The sequence below is a fragment of the Dermochelys coriacea genome, chromosome 3 (assembly GCF_009764565.3).
Source record: "Dermochelys coriacea isolate rDerCor1 chromosome 3, rDerCor1.pri.v4, whole genome shotgun sequence".
Classification (NCBI taxonomy): Eukaryota; Metazoa; Chordata; order Testudines; family Dermochelyidae; genus Dermochelys; species Dermochelys coriacea.
In genome coordinates, this window is record NC_050070.1 from 99,874,398 (window position 1) to 99,895,692 (window position 21,295).

The 21,295-nt window shown below is 40.9% G+C and overlaps 1 protein-coding gene across 2 annotated transcripts in view; it reads left to right on the top strand.

Moving 5' to 3' along the window:
* Positions 1 to 21,295, top strand: part of LAMA2 (laminin subunit alpha 2) — a 492,564-nt gene that overhangs the window by 338,524 nt on the left and 132,745 nt on the right. For both annotated transcript variants that reach the window (XM_038397415.2, XM_043510932.1), the window contains exons 25-28: positions 1,338 to 1,517; positions 2,378 to 2,566; positions 2,659 to 2,792; positions 6,885 to 7,002. In XM_038397415.2, the coding sequence (XP_038253343.1) occupies positions 1,338 to 1,517; positions 2,378 to 2,566; positions 2,659 to 2,792; positions 6,885 to 7,002 (621 nt within the window). The remainder of the gene's footprint in view (positions 1 to 1,337; positions 1,518 to 2,377; positions 2,567 to 2,658; positions 2,793 to 6,884; positions 7,003 to 21,295) is intronic.

Below are 21,295 nucleotides of genomic sequence, written 5' to 3' on the forward strand. Positions count from 1 at the left end.
TGTATGGCAGGTCCCCACAACAGTTTGGCTATCTAACTGTTGTTTAGTGCTTCCCTGTAAATCCAAAACATGCTGCATACCTATTTCCATACCTTACACTATTTCCAGAGCTTTGTCAAAACTAAGGTGGACTCTGCCAACAAACATCTTTGAACTCTTTCATCACTGAACCACAGATAAGTCTATCCAACAGCATGGCATTTACTGTATCTCCAAAATCACAAAGCTCTGATAAATAATGCAGTTCTTCTACAAAAACTACTATGGGCCACATTCCAGGTTGGTGGGAGAAACTGTTAAATTCAAAATGCTGCACAATCTCTGATGGCCTGAGGTTATAATGGTGCAAGAGAACTTTAACCAGCTCATCAAAGGATTTGGCATGGGCCCTTTCCAGTGCCAACAAACTTCTAATTAAACTGTATGTTTTTGCTCCAAAAACTCTCAGTAACATGGCATGTTTCTTGTTATCATCCTCTTTACCATTTGCAATGAAGTACTGTGAGAGTCTCTGAGTACTGAATCCAGTTCTCCCATTCTACATCATACTCTTTCATTTTTCCATATGCAGCCATATGGAAAGGCAAAAAAGGTTGTCACTTGCACAGTATGTAGAACTGTCTGATGGTTGTTTTCAGTTTATCCTCATTGCCAATGTAGTATATGGAGACCCAAAATGGATTAGAACTGAAAAAGGAGATATTTTATTGTGGTACAGGATCATATAGACAACTAATTAGTCTCCATCTTAGAAAAAATTCCTCACATCGCTCCAACCCAGTGATGCATTCTCAGTACAGTCTTAGAGCTTCTAACAGTAAATAGTTATTCTCACATTGGCTGCCCAGTGGCAATAAATGTAACAAAAATGCCTATATTACACTTGTCTACCCTTTAAGTCTAGATCTTAAGTGAAAATAAGAAGTGTGTTTCATCTTAATATAAGATTCTCAGACTCTGAACAGAGGTGTGGCCCAGGATTGAAATAACAGACATATCAAAGTCTTATGAACAAGCTACATTGGCAAAGGTCTGTGAAGAGCTTGCAGACACATGCTCATATCACACGGTATTTGGCTCTAGCCAATTCTGCTTTTTCCTCGCTGTTATGAGCACTAAATGCAAAGGGCTAGATGGTGGAACTCTTACAGTGCACAACACTTATTCAAATAGTTCTGTTTAGTGGGACTACTCACATGACTAAGGGCTAGTGGGAAAGTAAGTACAACCAGTTTTTAAGAGAATAAAAAATAAAAGAATAACAGGACTTTGCCTACATGAAAAAAGCTTGAAAAATAAACTTTGTTTTTTCTTTTTAATCCCTTTAATATGTGCAGCTGACTTTGAAGCCGGAACAGATGTTTCTGCCACTGGTAGATGAAAACCTTCAGGACAGTACTACCAGAGGGGTTGTATTCCAGCATCCAGAGATAGTAGCTAACATTGAACTGGTGATGCAAGATCTCCAATCAGAACCTATTTACTGGAAACTTCCAGAGCAATTTGAAGGACGAAAGGTAAAGACGATTCCTTTGAACTCTGACAAAAATTGACATTTTATAAATGCTTCTGATTCCTCTCTTGGGAAAATCACAGCAAACTGGAAGGTGCTTGCAAAGAATACATATTTTTGTCAGCACATTTGTCAAGGCAAAATTGTCACAAAAATAATAGGAAATTCTATTAATTGTAATCAAAACTTGGAATTCTGTAACATCAATACTATCTTAAACTAGATATTTAATCATACAAATATATAAGAAATATGCTGCTAATGGGAATTTTATTGTCTATCGAAGGCAATGATAACCAACAGATCTGTCAGGAATTCCAGATTTTACCTTGTGATTTTATTTATTTGCACAAGATGGAGCTTTTCACAAAACTACTTTAAAAAAAGGTGGGGGGATTGTATTAAGTTAATATTTCACTCTGGTGACTCCCTGCCTCTCCCAATCTGACAGAAATGTTTCACAAGCTTTATATGTCTTGTGTAGACACAGTTTATTGAAAATGTTTGAAACAGCCTTCTCTTTGGGCCTTTTGCACCTCTGTGGCTCTATTGTGTGTTGCACTTTTGAAGTCCCCTGATTGGACTCATGGGAATGTTGATATTCCCACAGACTCTCACAAAGAGGGACATTTGTTTTTACAGTTCTGCAGAAACAGCTTACCTTCATGTATGTCTATGCACAATCCTTGATCTCCATGTATTCCAAGTAGCACATGTCTCTGTGTACACACACACACACACACACACACACACACACACACACACGTATTTATACATCCATTTGTAATACTTACACATCCATCATGTATGCACAGAGATATATTTGTAGCTAACTGTAACTGGTATCTCTTTTTGCTTCGTTAGCTGACAGCTTACGGAGGGAAACTGAAATATGCTATCTACTTTGAAGCACGTGAGGAGACGGGTTTTGCTACCTATAATCCTCAGGTCATCATCAGAGGTGGGCCTCCCACACGTACTAGAACTATCATCCGGCATATGGCTGCCCCTTTGATTGGCCAGCTGACGAGGCATGAGATAGAAATGACAGAGGTAATGTTTTAGTCTGTTCTGTTTCAGAATGTTAACTCTTGGTTCTGTTGATACTGTTAACTGGCTGGCTTTTGTGTTACTTTTTCCTTCAGCATGAATGGAGATATCATGGTGATGACCCAAGAGTCAGAAGTACTGTGACACGTGAGGACTTCATGGATGTGCTGTACAACATTAATTACATTCTTATTAAGGCTTCTCATGGCAGCATCATGAGACAAAGCAGGTAACAATTTCATGCAATAGCCTGAAATACTGCAGTCATCCCAGCTAATTCACTTGAGACTTCAAACTGAATTTTTAATCCAGGCACAAAATCAGTGGGATATACAAGAAGAGTAGAGTGTCCAGTATAGCTGGAGAAGTGGAAGAAAGGAATTGTATTAAAAGAAAACCATAATTATTGTAGCCAAATGAGACTTATATTCTCAGTATCCCAAAGCCAAGAAAAAAACAAAAATATATTTTGTAAACAGATTTGAATGCTATGCAAATATTGTGCTATTATATAAATATGAATTTTGTCCTGTGAAATATTTGTCTCTTGTCAATCAGTAGTGAATAAATGATTAGTGATGCAAATAGTGCCCAGTTAAAATGACACTTACGCCAATATAGCAGAGACAAATAAAAGTAATAGGCTACAAATATCTCTATCAAGATATAGAATTTCGAGAAGGTACTACTATGATGGTAGAATTAAAAAGATATAGTGTAACTTTGCAATACTTGTGTAACAGAGACATCGAAGACTAGTATCTGTGCCCTAAAAGTAATAGAAATCGGTTGGTTGTTATTTATTATTAATTATTAATTTTTGTAAGTAATTTTAAAGGAACTAACCATCCATTCTCCAAAACTTGAATGTCCCCTGCAGCTGCGGGTGTCAGTCAATTCATATTGTCTATTTTTGGCATGCTCAATTTACAACATTGTGTGATGTGCACAGGGAAACCTCAGCTTAGAGGAGTGGGAAAGCAATTATGATTCCTCATGGAAAACTTTGAAAAGCATTCTCTTTGCTCCGGAAAAATATTCCATCTACTTGTATCAATCACTGTTAGCACTACAGAGCCCAGCTCAGCTGTGGAGAGTGAGGTGAACTCTATCCTGGCTCATGAATCATAAGAAAAAATGTCATATGATTTTCATTTTCAGAATCTTTATGCTGAGGTGTACAGAGATGGACACCTTATTCACAGCTAGCTACACCAAAGCATAATGCACCTTGATTGGGTCAGGGCTACCAATGATGATGTGTAAATCAGGAGATGAGAGATCGGCTTTCCAATTTCAGGGTGTGTTTGCAGGGATAGCAGTTACAAAACTAAGATGCCATTTTTATAGAGTCACATTACAGGGTATAGCCTTTTATATAGCAGCAGGACTTGTTAAAGAGTTAATCTGTTCCCCTTCTGGTACCTCTCCACTTGAAGTCATAGCCCTTGTGTATGTTATCACAACTGATATGAAGATGATTGTCACAATAAAGTTTTATGATATCTGTCTAGGCATTTATATAATGCTCATCACCATGATATTTGAGACACTAGGTGGAGATTTAACAGGCAAACCCCTGCAATCTATACTCAAGCAAAATGCCTGTTGATTTCAGAGGAAATTTCATTTGAATAAGAACAGCAGAATCAATCCCAAAAATTCCTTAGAAATCATTGGAAGATTTCCCTAAGAACTACAGACTTTGATTCAGGAGAGAAGTTAAACCACAGACTTAAGTCCATCCCTATTCAGAACAGCCCTTACGCATATGCTTACCTTTGAACATGTTCTTAAGTCCAGTGACTTATAGTTAAGCATGTGCTTTAGTTGTGTCCTGGATGCTTTCCTGATTTGGAGCCTAACTCTTAACAAGCAAAGCTTCTCTTCTCATCCAGTTGCCATTAGAAATAAAGTTTGAGGGAAGAGAGTTATAGAAAAATTATTATAAAGGGCTGCTGTCAATTTTTTTCAAAGTGTATAATGAGGAGTTAATAGCTCTTTAATTCTAACATGGAAATTCTTTCAACTCAAATGTTTAAAAAAGCAGAGCTGCAGATAACTGATATACTGTAGAAAAACACTGTCAATGAAAATTCAAACCAGACCTAAGTGTAAAATAGTTTAATTCTAATGTTAGCCCTATATTAGCCATATAATTTATCATTTGTTTTTACAAGAAAGCTATGCTAATAAGGAGAGTTATTTAGAGGTTTCTACTAAAAATCCAAAGGCAAACATTTTTCTCCTACTGTGTTCATTTTGTTCTCCTTTTTCACTTTCACCACTCAAAATTGAAATATTTCTTTCACAGATTCAAATTAGATTTTGTTTTGCTCGACAGGCAATTGGATTTTGATAATAAATTAGTTTGGATTGGAAGTATGCTTTCAATTTTACTGTTAATTATTTCAGAATACTAGATGCTAATCAGGAAGCAGTGATTAGACTGATTCTTATTAGACATGCTTCAGGAAGCAACTGAACCTAACTTACCTTAAGTAACACTTTTACCCAGACAACAAATAGCTTTTTGCCCCCAAAGTATATTGTTATGTAAATTCAGCTCTGGGACAGTATATAGTTTGTGCCGAACACAGAGCATTGTCTCTGGTTTATGAGTAAGGGCTTCAGTGCGGGCTGTACAGGCATGAAAGGGACCTTGGATTCGTATTTGTATTGCTAGCCCATGCTGAAGATTGCAGTGTAGGCATATCCTCTATCTTGAAGATGATGGGGAAGCAGATTCCACTCTGTTTTTATATTAAATGTACAGGGAGTCAAGCTTGTGTTGACACTCCATACAAAAACAATAATTTTGGACCCTATTTATTTTGCAGTCTGTTGTTTTTGTCTCCTCATTGTTCTACTTCTCTATTCCAGGTGACCCTCCTTCTCAAGTAGGGACAAAGGTATATAGGCTGGAAAGTGCTGCTGTCATTTGGGACATTGCATTGACTCAAGAAATTAGTGGATCTCCGGATCCCATTGAAGTCAATTGCAAAACTCACATTGATTTGAATGGGTCAGGATTTCACCCTAGATTTGCTTATGGTCTTCTTAATGTTGACACCTATATACCAAGATGACAGGTGCAATAGACATGCCTAAACAAACAGATGAGTATAATTGGGGGTGGGGGTGGAGAAATCTGTGAGGGTGATTTGGGAGTATGAACAGGAGCTAATTATTTCCATAAGTTTCTTTGTACTAACGCCTACACACGGATATTTAATAAATAAATTCTGGACGGATTAGCTTCTTTATTTTGATTTAACTCTCACTATAAGTATTCATACTCAATGATAGAAGAGAAAGAAACTTCCTCTCCTTGCTTAGATTTGGAATTATTTTTGGAAGCTTTAAAATTTACATGGCTTGCCATATATTTTTTACTTATTAAAGAACAACAAATGTTTTCACAGTTTAGTATTCATTTAGACAAAAGAAGAAGGAGAGGGCTAAAATACCTTCTTTCGGCAAAGCAACAATTTTGCAATGCCCTGGGATAAACTAATGCTTTAGAACTGTCTTTTGCTGTCATTGTCCATGCTTCATTTGTTGCCCTTTAGAATCATTTTGTCTGTTCGGTGTATGTGGGGAGGATAATTGGGAGATGAGGGTATATGATATTAATATAATCAAGTGGACATTTGGTAGGGAAAGAGTCAGCAGTCCCAATGTGAAACAAACTCTTTTCCGACATTAACCAACTTCTATGTGTTTCTTTGTTTTAAACATTTCGCTTGTTTGTCCTGGTGATTCTGAGGAAAAAAATGAATTCTGGCTGTCTTAAAATTGCTGCTAAAAGACAACTGACTGTCCAATGTCTTTGAAGTCTGTTCTACAGCTTGTTAGATTGCTTTAGTTGCTGGGGATACATTTTATTTTTAAAAAAATGCCTCATTGGAAGCATATTTAGTGAATAAAGTTATTATTGCACTTCTGTGAATTGTTAACTGTATCCGGGTTTAGTGTGTGGCATCAATTTCTTAATGATCTGTTCAAGTGAGGAATCAGATATGAGCTTTTGTCAGTATTCTGGCTGCAAATAAAAAAAAGGAGATGGAACTAAGAAGAGTACACCAGTTAGTTAAACTTTAGGGTAGAAATGGAAAATCAGAGTGAAGGTATGTTGGATTCAAAGTTTCCTTCATACACAGGCAAAAATAGAGCATTTTTTGTCTCATGTCGATGAGGCCAAGAGGATTCAAGACAGCCAAATGAAGCCTTTTTCTCCTCAATTGGCTGACTTTGAACCTGCATTGAAACAGTGCTTTATGGAGTTGATAAGCTTTGTTTGCCGATTTGTGTTTTCCAGAATTTCTGAGATCTCGATGGAAGTTGCTGAAGAACGCAACGTGTCTGGAATGAGTCCTCGTGCTCACTTGATTGAGAAATGTGACTGCCCGCTAGGTTATTCTGGCTTGTCATGTGAGGTACAGTGTCTGGTTAACCTCCATTAAATGTCTTTACTCTGTGTTTGTCTTTCAGCAGAAATGGTATGAGAAGAGTTTCAAACAATAACTGTGCTTAACTAAGCCACCCACTTTCCCTTAATTTTATTCCCTCTGTTCCTTCTCTCCCAGGTCCTCATCCTTCAAAGTGTTTAAGCACTTATTTAATTTTAAGCCCATGAGTAGTCCCATTGAAGTCACTGGAACTATTCATGTGCTTAAAGTAAAGTTAAACTTTGCTGGATCAAGGCCTCAGCACTTGAGTTGTGTGTGCAGTAGAAGTCAATGAAACTTGTTGAAAGAGATGAGGTGTAAACAGTGGAATCTCAAAGATAAGAACACCAGAGTTACGGACTTACCGGTCAGCCAGATACCATGTGGCACCAAAACCAATCAGTCAGGCAGCAGGGGAGACCAAAAAACCACCAGCAAATACTGTACTTCCTCAGGGCTTTAGCCCTGAAGTTCAGGGCTTCAGCCACGGGGGTTACAGCTTCAGCTGTGGGGGGCCCAGAGCTCTGGGTGCGGGTGGAGGGGCTCGGGTTCTGATCCTCGGAAGCACCAGGGCTCAGGGCTTTAAACCGGGGGAGCCCTGGGGCTCGGGGCTTCAGCCTCACAGTTCAGTTCCTGGCTTAAGACCCATGGGGGGCACTGGGGCTCAGGGCTTTGGCCTTCCCTTAATGAATGGAGGAGGTAACCTAGTGATAGATGATGTGGAAAAAGCTGAAGTACTCAATGCTTTTTTTTGCACCTCGGTCTTCACGGACAAGGTCAGCTCCCAGATTGCTGCACTGGGAAGCACAGTATGGGGAGGAGGTGAGTAACCCTCAGTGGTGAAAGAACAGGTTAAGGACTATTTAGAAAAGCTGGACGTGCACAAGTCCATGAGTCCAGATCTAATGCATCCGAGAGTACTGAGTGAATTGGCTGATGTGATTGCAGAGCTATTGGCCATTATCTCTGAAAACTCGTGGTGATTGGGGGAGTTCCCAGACGATTGGAAAAAGGCAAATATAGTGCCCATCTTTAATAAAGGGAAGAAGGAGAACTCGGGGAACTACAGGCCGGTCAGCCTCATCTCAGACCCTGGAAAAATCATGGAGCAGGTCCTCAGGGAAACCATTTTGAAGCACTTGGAGGGGAGGAAGGTGATCAGGAACAGTCAACATGGATTCACCAAGGGCAAGTCATGCCTGACCAACCTGATTGCCTTTGGTAATGATAACTGGCTCTGTGGATGTGGGGAAAGCGGTAGACGTGATATATCTCCCACAGTATGCTTGCCAGTAAGTTAAAAAAGTATGGATTGGATGAATGGACTATAAGTGGAAGAAAGCTGGCTAGATTGTTGGGCTCAACGGGTAGTGATCAACAGCTCGCTGTCTAGTTGGCAGCCGGTATCAAGCAGAGTGCCCCAGGTGTCAGACCTGGGGCCGGTTTTGTTCAACATCTTTATTAATGATCTGGACGATGGGATAGATTGCACCCTCAGCAAGTTCATAGATGACACTAAGCTGGGGGGAGTGGTAGATATGTTGGAGGGTAGGGCTAGGGTCCAAAGTGACCTAGACAAATTGGAGGATTTGGCCAAAAGCAATCTGATGAGGTTCAACAAGGACAAGTACAGAGTCCTGCACTTAGGCCAGAAGAATCCCATGTACTTTTACAGGCTGGGGACAGACTGGCTAAGCAGCAGTTCTGCAGAAAAGTACCTGGGGATTACCGTGGATGAGAAGCTGGATAGGAGTCAGCAATGTGCCCTTGTTGCCAAGAAGGCTAACAGCAGATCGAGGGAAGTGATTATTCCCCTCTATTTGACACTTGTGAGGCAACATCTGGAATATTGCATCCAGTTTTCAGGCCCCCCACTACAAAAAGGATGTAGACAAATTAGAGTTCAGCGGAGGGCAATGAAAATGATCAGCGGGCTGGGGCACATGATTTATGAGGTGAGGCTGAGAAAACTGGGTTTGTTTAGTCTGCAGAAGAGAAGAGTGAGAGGGGATTTGATAACAGCCTTCAGCTACCTGAAGGGGAGTTCCAAAGAGGATGGAGCTAGGCTGTTCTCAGTGGTGGCAGATGACAGAACAAGGAGCAATGGTCTCAAGTTGCAGTAGTGGTGGTCTAGGTTGGATATTAGGAAACACTATTTCACCAGAAGGGTGCACGGGTGGCCTTATCATGAGGCGAAATGAGGCGGCCATCTCAGGTGCCAGACTAGGGGGCGGCGGGTGGGGAGGGGCGCCACTAGGACTCAGAGTGTAGAAAATTGTGTCTGCTGCTCGTGCATATGTATTCTCTCTGCTCTAGGTGCACAGAGATGGTGGAGTGCTGTACTGGAGGAAGGAGGGCATAAGAGACATAACAGGCAGGCAGGAGGAAAGGTGAGAGGCAATAACAGAAAGCAGCAGGAGCTGCAGGGAGAGAGAGGAGAAGGATCCTCTTGTGTACCTCTCTAGCACCCCTACGAGCCTGGACTGATTAACATCAGCTTCTCAGGGAGCTTCCTGTTTCCTGCTGCTTCCCTGAATCCACTCAAGGAGAATAGGCAGTCAACTGAAGTAGTAGGAGCCAGTTAGGCCCTTAAGACGTTGATATCTTCCCTCACTCAGGCCCTGCTACCAGCCTGTTTATTTGTCCCCTTTAATTGTGTGTTGAGAGCCACTGTAGCTGGCACAGAACAACAGTCATCAGTGAAAGAAGAAAACGGCCTCTGGGGCAGCATTCAGAAAAAGAAAGAAAGCAAAGGAAGCTTTTCTATCTAAGCAGGAAGGAGCTCTCCTGAGATACATAGACACAAATGTTCACGGCAAGCCTTCTGGCCCCAGTGAGGATGTGAGTGGTGAGGAGATGCCTGGTCTTCCAGTTAGTCAGAGTGAAGGTGACCTGGCAGCTACTGCAGCATCCATATCTCCATCTCAAATGGATGTAACCATGCACATTCTGAAGAAAAGTGTAGATCAGAGAAGAGTGTGGTGGAGGCACAAGAAACAGCTGCTGCTGAGTTTAGTTCCTTAAGTCTAGATGATCTAGGACTGTGGACCCACTTGGGCAGTAGCCTGAGGTACTTCCTTGTACTGCGTGGGCCACAGCAGGTGAAAAACTTGATGTTCCCCAAAGACAATGGAAATAGAAGTTTCCATCCAACACATTACTGGCATGAAATCCCCAATTGTGACAAAGTGGAGAGGCCATGGCCCAGAAAGCTGCATACTGTTTTTGTTGCAAACTCTTCCAGTCTAATGTTTCAGCGACATTGGGTTCTACAGGAACAAAGGACTGGAAAAATCTGGCTAGAAATCCGGCATGCCATGAGAAGGCAGCAAATCACCAGAGCGCATTCCATAGGTGGAAAGAGCTTGAGATGAGACTAAGGTTAAAGGCCACCATAGATGATCAGCATCAAGAGAAGATTGCATCAGAGTCTCTTTACTGGCAAAATGTTCTTAAAAGGCTCATTGCCATTGTGAGTATGCTTGCTACCCAAAACCTAGCACTGCGGGCACTTCAGATCAACTGTATGTGCCAAACAATGGAAACTTCCTTAAAATTGTGGAGCTGATGGCTGAGTTTGATGCTGTACTCCAGGAGCATCTAAGAAGAGTTACCACCCAAAAAAAGGAAAAAAAACCACTACCTTGGAAAAACCATTCAAAATAAGATCAGACAGTTACTGGCAACAAAAGTCAAACAGAAAATTGTGGCAGATTTGAAGTCAGCAAGATATTACTCTGTTATTCTGGACTGCACACCTGACATCAGCCATACGGAACAAATGGCTTTAATGGTGCGTTTTGTAACAACAAGAGCTGATGGAGGAAAAGATCCGAGGTATGGAGATGCAGGTGGAAAGTCTGGTTGAGTATAGGAAGGTGTTTGAGCAGATGATGGAGCAAAGACATGAGGTATCTGAAGGGAAAAGCTCAGACTTACAGATGGAAGCAGGGCTGGGGAATTTTGAGGGGAGACTGGGTGAGGAAAGTGGTCAGTGAAAGCATGTGACTAAAAGAACCAGGCAGAGGAAAAGAGGGGCTAGTGAAGGAGAAATAGAGCTTAGGACCAGGTTTGCAGAGTTGGAAAATGAAGAAGGGGCTCAGCAGGGTTGCTGAAGGTGGAAGGGCAAGGAAGAAGAGAAGAGAGGCTAGTCCTATACGAAAAGGGGAAGAGTCAATGGAGACAACACCAAATATGAGCCCCAGGAGGATACAGGATGGGTTGAAGAGGATTATAAGGGAAAATAGGAATGGAAAGAACTTGCAGCCAGAGGGAACAGGGGAGAGACTGGAGAATAGCACTGTCACCAGGAAAAGGCAGGTCTATATGATCGGGGACTCTTTATTGAGAAGAACAGACAGGCCTGTAACTAGAGCTGATCCAGAGAATAGAAGGGTGTGCTGTCTTCCAGGTGCTAAGATACAGAATGTAGACCTGAGGTTGAAAAGGATCCTAAAGGGAGCAGGAAAGAATCTCCTAATTCTAATCCTTCATGTGGGAACAAATGATACGGCTAGATTCTTGCTGGAAAGTATTAAGGGAGACTATGCTAGGCTGGGGAAGACGCTTAAGGAAATCGAGGCTCAAGTGATCTTTAGTGGGATCCTGCCTGTTCTTAGAGAAGGGCAACAAAGGTGTGACAAGATTATGACTATCAACAGATGGCTTAGGCAGTGGTGCTATAAGGAGGACTTTGGGATGTATGGCCACCGGGAGGCATTCATGGACAGAGGACAGTTCTCTCGGGATGGACTTCATCTGAGTAGGGAAGGAAATAGACTTCTAGGATGGAGGCTGTCACAACTGATAAAGAGAGCTTTAAACTAGGAATTTGGGGGAGATGGTTGGGAGATGTCCAGGTAATCTCCATGCCAGATTTTAGCATTGAGAGGGAAGAAGATGAAGTAAGAAAGGATACAGCCATGGGTAGGAGAATGTATATAGGGAGCGAGGGCAGTGTGGATACCAGTCTAATAGGTTCTACTGGCTGTAGAATGACTGTGCCTAATAGGGTACAAAATGTGAGCGAGGCCAAACAGCAAAAATTAAGATGTTTATACACCAATGCGAGGAGCCTAGGTAACAAAATGGAGGAATTAGAGCTACTGGTGCAGGAAGTGAAACCAGATATTATAGGGATAACAGAAACATGGTGGAATAGTAGTCATGACTGGACTACAGGTATTGAAGGGTATGTGCTGTTTAGGAAAGACAGAAATAAAGGTAAAGGTGGTGGAGTAGCATTGTATATCAATGATGAGGTAGAATGTAAAGAAATAAGAAGCGATGCAATGGATAAGACAGAGTCCGTCTGGGTAAAAATTACATTGGGGAAGAAAACTAGTAGAGCCTCTCCTACGATAGTGCTTGGGGCGTGCTATAGACCGCCGGGATCTAATTTGGATATGGATAGAGTCCTTTTAATGTTTTTAATAAAGTAAATACTAATGGAAACTGCGTGATCATGGGAGACTTTAACTTCCCAGATATAGACTGGAGGAGCAGTGCTAGTAATAATAGGGCTCAGATTTTCCTAGATGCGATAGCTGATGGATTCCTTCATCAAGGAGTTGCTGAACTGACTAGAGGGGATGCCATTTTAGATTTAATTTTGGTGAGTAGCGAGGACCTCATAGAAGAAATGGTTGTAGGGGACAATCTTGGCTCAAGTGATCATGAGCTAATTCAGTTCAAACTGAACGGAAGGATTCACCAAAATAAATCTGCAACTAGAGTTTTTGATTTCAAAAGGGCTGACTTTCAAAAATTAAATAAATTAGTTAGGGAAGTGGATTGGACTGAAGAATTTATGGATCTAAAGGTAGAGAAGGCCTGGGATTACTTTAAATCAAAGCTGCAGAAGCTATCGGAAGCCTGTATTCCCGAGAAAGGGGAAAAAATTCATAGGCAGGAGTTGTAGACCAAGCTGGATGAGCAAGCATCTTAGAGAGGTCATTAAGAAGAAGCAGAAAGCATACAGGGAGTGGAAGATGGGAGGGATCAGCAAGGAAAGCTACCTTATTGAGGTCAGAACATGTAGGGATAAAGTGAGACAGGCTAAAAGTCGAGTAGAGTTGGACCTTACAAAGGGAATTAAAACCAATAGTAAATGGTTCTATAGCCATATAAATAAGAAGAAAACTAAGAAAGAAGAAGTGGGGCCGCTAAACACTGAGGATGGAGTGGAGGTTAAAGATAATCTAGGCATGGCCCAATATCTAAACAAATACTTTGCCTCAGTCTTTAATAAGGCTAAAGAAGATCTTGGGAATAATGGTAGCATGACAAATGGGAATGAGGCTATGGAGGTAGATATTACCCTATCTGAGGTAGAAGTGAAACTCAAACAGCTTAATGGGACTAAATCAGGGGACCCAGATAATCTTCATCCAAGAATATTAAAGGAATTGGCACCTGAAATTGCAAGCCCATTGGCAAGAATTTTTAATGAATCTGTAAACTTAGGAGTTGTACTGAATGATTGGAGAATTGCTAATATAGTTCCTATTTTTAAGAAAGGAAAAAAAAGTGATCCAGGTAACTATAGGCCAGTTAGTTTGACATCTGTAGTATGCAAGGTCCTGGAAAAATTTTTGAAGGAGAAATTAGTTAAGGACATTGAAGTCAATGGTAAATGGGACAAAATACAACATGGTTTTACAAAAGGTAGATCGTGCCAAACCAACCTGATCTCCTTCTTTGAGAAAGTAACAGATTTTTTAGACAAAGTAAACGCAGTGGATCTAATTTACCTAGATTTCAGTAAGGCGTTTGATACCGTGCCACATGGGGAATTATTAGTTAAATTGGAAAAGATGGGGATCAATATGAACATCAAAAGGTGGATAAGGAATTGGTTAAAGGGGAGACTGCAACAGGTCCTACTGAAAGGCGAACTGTCAGGCTGGAGGGAGGTTACCAGTGGAGTTCCTCAGGGATCAGTTTTGGAATCAATCTTATTTAATCTTTTTATTACTGACCTCGGCACAAAAAGTGGGAGTGTGCTAATAAAGTTTGCAGATGATACAAAGCTGGGAGGTATTGCCAATTCAGAGAAGGATCGGGGTATTATACAGGAGGATCTGGATGACCTTGTAAACTGAAGTAATAGTAATAGGATGAAATGTAATAGTGAGATGTGTAAGGTTATGCATTTAGGGATTAATAACAAGAATTTTAGTTATAAGCTGGGGACGCATCGATTAGAAGTAACGGAAGAGGAGAAGGACCTTGGAGTATTGGTTGATAATAGGATGACTATGAGCTGCTAATGTGATATGGCTTTGAAAAAAGCTAATGCAGTTTTGGGATGCATCAGGAGAGGTATTTCCAGTAGGGATAAGGAGGTTTTAATACCATTATACAAGGCACTGGTGAGACCTCACCTAGAATACTGTGTGCAGTTCTGGTCTCCCATGTTTAAAAAGGATGAATTCAACTGGAACAGGTACAGAGAAGGGCTACTAGGATGATCCGAGGAATGGAAAACTTGTCTTTTGAAAGGAGACTTAAGGAGCTTGGCTTGTTTAGCCTAACTAAAAGAAGGTTGAGGGGAGATATGATTGTTCTCTATAAATATATCAGAGGCACAAATACAGGAGAGGGAGAGGAATTATTTAAGCTCAGCACCAATGTGGACACAAGAACAAATGGGTATAAACTGGCCACCAGGAAGTTTAGACTTGAAATTAGACAAAGGTTTCTAACCATCAGAGGAGTGAAGTTTTGGAATAGCCTTCCAAGGGAAGCAGTGGGGGCAAAAGATCTATCTGGCTTTAAGATTCTACTTGATAAGTTTATGGAGGAGATGATATGATGGGATAATGTGATTTTGGTAATTAATTGATCTTTAAATATTCAGGGTGAATAGGTCTAATCCCCTGAGATGGGATATTAGATGGATGGGATTTGAGTTACCCAAGAAAGAATTTTCTGTAGTATCTGGCTGGTGAATTTTGCCCATATACTCAGGGTTTAGCTGATCACCATATTTGGGGTCGGGAAGGGCAGATTGGAAGAGGCCCTGGAGGTTTTTCGCCTTCCTCTGTAGCATGGGGCACGGGTCACTTGAGGGAGGATTCTCTGCTCCTTGAAGTCTTTAAACCACGATTTGAGGACTTCAATAGCTCAGACATAGGTAAGGTTTTTCGTAGGAGTGAGTGGGTGAGATTCTGTGGCCTGCGTTGTGCAGGAGGTCGGACTAGATGATCAGAATGGTCCCTTCTGACCTTAGTATCTATGAAACAACAGAATTTTGTGAAAATGTCCCTGCAACTGTGACTGTCAGAGAGCATTTTCTAGAATTTATTGACATTGATGATACTACAGCAGCTGGTCTGACAAATGTGCTTCTTAAAAAGCTGGAAGATAAGGGAATTGTGATAGCTGACATGAGAGGTCAGGGCTACGATAATGGTGCGAACATGAGAGGAAAGAACAGAAGAGTGCAGACACAGATCCAAGAGTTAAACCCTCAAGCTTTTTTTGTCCCATGCAGTTCTCATTCATTGAACTTGGTGGTCAGTGATGCAACATCAGCTTCTAGTGAGGCTGCTGAATTTTTAAATGTAATTCAAAGCATCTATGTATTTTTCTCTGCATCAACTCATTGATGGCAGATTTTGAAGCATCATCTGGGAACATCCTCTCTGAGACCACTGAGTGCCACACGATGGGAAAGTCAAGAGGAGGCGATAAAGCCTATCAAACACCAAATTGGGAAGATAGATGATGCCATTATGGAGGATAATGCTATGACAGGAACTGTTCATGGGAGAACAGTGGCAGAGGGAAATGGAATCACCAGAAACATACATAACTTCAAATTGCTGTGTGGCTTAGTGTTGTGGCATGACATACTGTTTGAAATAAATATTGTAAGCAAGAGACTCCAAGGCATTGACTTTGATATATCTGGAGCAATGGAACAACTGGACAAAGCAAAGTCATACCTACAGTCTTACCGGTCAGATGAGGGATTGCAAAATGTTCTGAAGAGTGCACAGAAGTTGCTAGAGGAACTTCACACTGAAGCTATTTTCAAGAATACAAGAGTCCCCAAAGAAGACGACATTTTGATTACGAGGCACGGGACAATCCCATTAGAGACCCCAAACAACAATTCGAAGTTCAGTTCTTTATCCAGGTGCTAGATTGTGCAATACAGTCAGTTGAAGAACGTTTCATGCAGCTCAAGGAACACAGCAGTATATTTGGGATGTTGTATGATATTCCAAAACTCTTCACTCTACCTGAGGAAGACCTACACCAGCAATGCAGGGCACTAGAGACACTATTGACACATGATCACATGCGCGATATTGATGCGAGTGATTTAGGTGATGAACTGAAAACCCTTTCAAGATACATTTCAGCAGGATCAACTCCAAAAGCTGTTGTGGAATATATGTGCACAAATAAAGACCATCCTCTTTCCAAATGCTTTTGTACGTCTGTGCATACTTCTAACACTTCCTGTATCAGTTGCCAGTGGAGAACGCAGCTTCTCCGAGCTGAAGTTAATAAAATCACATCTACGCTCCACAATGACACAGGAAAGGCTGGTCGGCCTTGCAACCATCTCAATAGAGCATAAGCTGGCCCAGAGTGTGGACCTTCAGCAGGAAGCAGTTCAAAACTTTGCAGCCAAGAAGCACGGAAAGCACCTCTTTGATTATTCAAACAGATAAAAATGCCAGTGTTTAGTATGCAGACAAGAAAAGTTACATTTGCTGTTCAGACCTTTGAAAGTTAAGTGTTACTTAAAATTTTTGAACAAGGCATTTAAAGTTGTTAGTTCTCCTTTATTGGGGTAGGTATCAGAGCAGTCCCATGAGAGGAGTAGAACAGGAAGAAGGCAGAATTGAGACCTTTCAAAGTTTTGGCCCAAGCAAGGGGGCATGGGGACATCATTTGAGCTCCCCGCCTCAGGTGCCAAAATGTTGTGGGCCGGCCCTGGGAGAGTGGTGAAACACTGGAATGGGTTACCTAGGGAAGTGGTGGAATCTCCATCCTTAGAGGTTTTTAAGGCCCGGATTGACAAAGCCCTGGTTGGGATGATTTAGGTGGTGTTGATTCCCGCTTGGAGCAGGGGGTTGGACTAGATGACATCCTGAGGTCTCTTTCAATCCTAATTGTCTATAATTCTATGAAGGAAGTGCCAGTTTCAGCCCCAGTGGTTCCCCCATAGCTAAAGCTCTAAGCCCTACTCCTCCCCCCCAGCTGAAACTGGGAGCGGAGCTGTGGGGAGCCCCGAGCCCCAGTGCCTCTTGCAGGGCAGAAGCCAGGAATGGAGCTGCAGTACTGAAGCCCTGAGCCCCAGCGCTCCCCCCAGGCCTAAAGCCCTGAGCCCTGGCGCTCCCGCGATGCCGAAGCCCTCAGCGCCCTTACCCCTGCCACCTTGAGGGTCAGAAGCTCTCATCCCCCCCAAACACCCATCCAGAGCCCACACACACACACACACACACACACACACACACCCTTGCCCTGCAGCTGCAGCCCCCAACCCCACGTCTTGTTCAGAGTTATGGAACTTTTCAGAGTTACGTACAACCTCCATTCCCAAGGTATCCGTAACTCTGAGATTCTTCTGTATTAACAGTACCTTGGTTGTTGTGCTATCACTATCTTCTGGAGGTTAGCCTACAAATATCACTTCATGGCTATTTCTTAAAATGCTCAAATACTGCCACTGGCTTGATATATTCTTGGCTAATTCTCTGCAGTGAATTCGAAGTTAGGTACTTGGCAAAACAGACATGAACCGACAGAATATAACACATTCTTATTTATCACTGCAGCTGGGTGGATGCAGCCAAAAATTGTCAGTGAATTTTGAATGTTTTAAAACTAGGGTGATCAGACAGCAAATGTGAAAAATTGGGACAGGGGCTGGGGGGGGAGGGGGGTAATAGGATCCTATATATGAAAAATAAGAAAAATTCCTTTGAACTGCATTCACATCCCTTTTGCTTGTATTGAGCAAATATTCTATCAAGTGCATTTACAAGCAGGAATGTTCCCCCAAAACCAAGATTTTTAAGTGGATATTACAAAACTTTTCCCTGTAGTGAATTTTGAATTTATACCTGTGCAAATTCATATTGAAAAAATTAATCTAAGTGATGCATTCATCCAGTCAGGGAATAGAAACAACAGGTAGCCTCTGGGTTCAATAAAAACAGCTTGAATTTTAAATATTAAATATTCACTATTTCACGAATAGTCACAAACAAACTATAGACGAAAAAATATGCACAGTAGTTATTTGGTGAATTTCACGTAATTTTCAGCTCATGAGTTGTCCACAAACAAATAGTGATCTCTTTGAAATTTTTCACCACACAAGTTATTTATTATTACACCCCAAAAAACTTCATTAAAAGAACACTATTAAGGTTTCAAAGTCAAACACCAAAAGTAAAGCTGTGTAGGGGATGGAAGTTCCATTTCATGAAGTATTTTGAGTTTTGGAAATTGGGCTTTTGTCATAATGCCCAAAATCAAAACACAAATTTTTGAAGCAGGTCAAAATGAAACCTTTTCACTTCAACCTGACTCAAAATTCTTTCAACTTTTCAATTCTCTGAAAATTTAGTGAATCAAACCAAAGCTTGTTTTCAATTTTTCCAACTGCAAACAAACCAAAAAATCCATTATTCACCCAGCTCTTATATGTGGTAATGTAATTAGAACTGTATCATTATGCACACTTTCTGGGAGGGAGAGGTAAGGTTGAAGTTACAATGTTGCCATTTCCTGCTTAATTGTGCAATCTTAATGCTTTTACAATATATATATATTTAATTTTAATATTCTATAAAGGATTAAGCCCCCATATTCCAATAGGAAAAGAGAAAGAAAAATCTGATAACCAGTTGCTTTCTAGAACATGGTAATAGGTAGTAAAGCTTGTCATATAATCTGGAATCATTTCTACTGCTTAGTTTAATCCATATCCCAAAATTGCAGTTCTAAGAGCTATGCATGTAGTATTTTTGCCTCAGATGTTTCAGAGGTGATATTGGTGTCCAAAATTTGTATTCAAGTGCATGCCCAAAATTTAAGGATAAAAAGGACCTTTCCTGATAAGCACTGCTGGTATCTTTCAAAAATAGTTGTGGAAAATACATTCAACATCCTCATAATTTACTTCATATTATAACCATATTCTGGATCATGACATAATTTTCAAATCAATACAGATGAGAAGAATGTCAATAGCATATTAGACAAATGATTTAGAGTTTACACTTAGGTGAAGATTTACCAAAATTGCATATTTGTACCCTAATCCTAAGGGTCTCAGCCCTTGTAAAAGGTCCCACTGTACCAGTTTGTTTTGGACAAGAACATTTTTGAGGGGGAAAACTAAGAATCTATAGTAAGGAGCAAAATTACTTCCATTTGAGATTATTCCTCTAAAGTAGAATTCCTCACAAGCCATGGTAAAGGTAAATAGACTGTTTCTGTGCTTCACTGATTTTACCATATTCTAAACCAAAATAAAAGTGAGTTGAGATTACTTACTTCTGACTCTAAAGAAAATAATTGTGTTTCTACTTTCTCTCTTACTTAGATTCTTGAATGGGTCACCAGTGCTTATAAACTTAACATACTGCTACAAGCTTTTGTACAAGCATAGCCAAGCACATGTCAATTAACACTCCACTCAAATATCCCACTTTTGATGCAAAGCCTTTACTTCAATTTCCCTTCTGTTTTACTTTGCATCGATTTTACTGCCATGTAATGGAGGGAGAACTCCCACTCCTTCAGAAAAGCTTAAATCCTCATCAAGAGTAGGACATGACCTCATTAAGACTCCCTTAATAGGATTTGGAGACCTGCTCCATTGTACATGATACTATAAAACTGAATATCTTATCTATGAGGAACAAGGTAGGTGAGGTAATGTCTTTTATTGAACTAACTTATGTTGGTGGAAGGGGCAAGCTTTCGAGCTCCACAGAGCTCTTCTTCAGGCCTGGAGATAGTTACCAAAGTGTACAAGCTAAATATAAGATGGGACAGATTGTTAAGCGTGAGGGGTTGTAGACCACTTCAAATAAAGTGGGCAATTAACACTTCTACAGTCATAGGTCAATGGAGGGTTCATAGGCAGCAGGGTGCATTACAAATTTTTGTAATGGGCTGTAACATTAATGTCTCAGTTAAGTCCATGGTTTTTAGTGTTCAGCAGAGTTATGAATTTAAATTCCCAGGTTTGTCCTTCTAAAGTTTTGTGCAGATTTCCTTTGAGGACAAGGACTAACAGGTTAAATATGGAGTTGGTTTTTGGTTTTTCGTTCATTTTGTTTTTTGTAGAAAGCATTTACAACTGATAGGGTGTTTTTATCTTTTATCATTTTTCTGTGTGAGTTCATCTGAGAGCATAGCGATTGTCTGGTTTCACCCACATAGATGTTGTTAGGGCATTTGATGCACTGGATGAGGTACACCACATGTTGCATTAGGCATGTGTAGGACCCACAAATCTTGAATGGTGTGTCGTGGAAGGTGTTGATCATTGTAGCACTGGAAATATGTTTGCAGGTTTTGCATATGTTCTTCTGGCAGGGTCTCGTCTCACTTTGAGTTAGTTTGTCCTAGTCTGAGGGAGCTTTCTTCTTCTGATGAGCTTGGCAAAGTTCGGTGGGGCGGTTGTTTGAAGACCAGAAGTAGGGGTTCAGGAAAGATTTATTTCAGGATGTGATCCCTCAAGTATGGGTTGTAATTGTTGATACTGTCAGGCTGTCTAGAGTGGTTCACGAACATAGATGCCAACCTCAGAGCACGCTGCCAGAAACCAGGGCACAAACCCCAAATTGGTTGTGTGTTCTGTAGTTAGATACAAACCAAGTATCAAGTGTGAGCTCCTCAAGTACTAGAACAGTCTTAACATGGAATCACAGAGAGCCCCTTGGGGATTCCGGTCTATCTTACCACTTGGCAAGTCTGCCTTTGTGGTAGATGGTCCCTTACACCAATTATCACAACAATATTCAGTATGCAGTGATGTTGTAGCCATGTCGGTCCCAGGATATTAGAGAGACAAAGTGGATAAGGTAATATCTTTTATTAGACCAATTTCTATTGGAGTGAGAGAAGCTTTCAAGCTTTCACAGACCTCTTCTTCCAGTCTGGGAAACTTAGGGCTTGTCTTCATGTGGATTTAGTGAAGACGCTACTATGCCATCAGGGGAGCTTCTTCTGTTGACACAGTGCTGTTTACACTGGGGCGGGGGAGTTAAGTTGGTATAACTAAGTTGCTCAGGAGTGT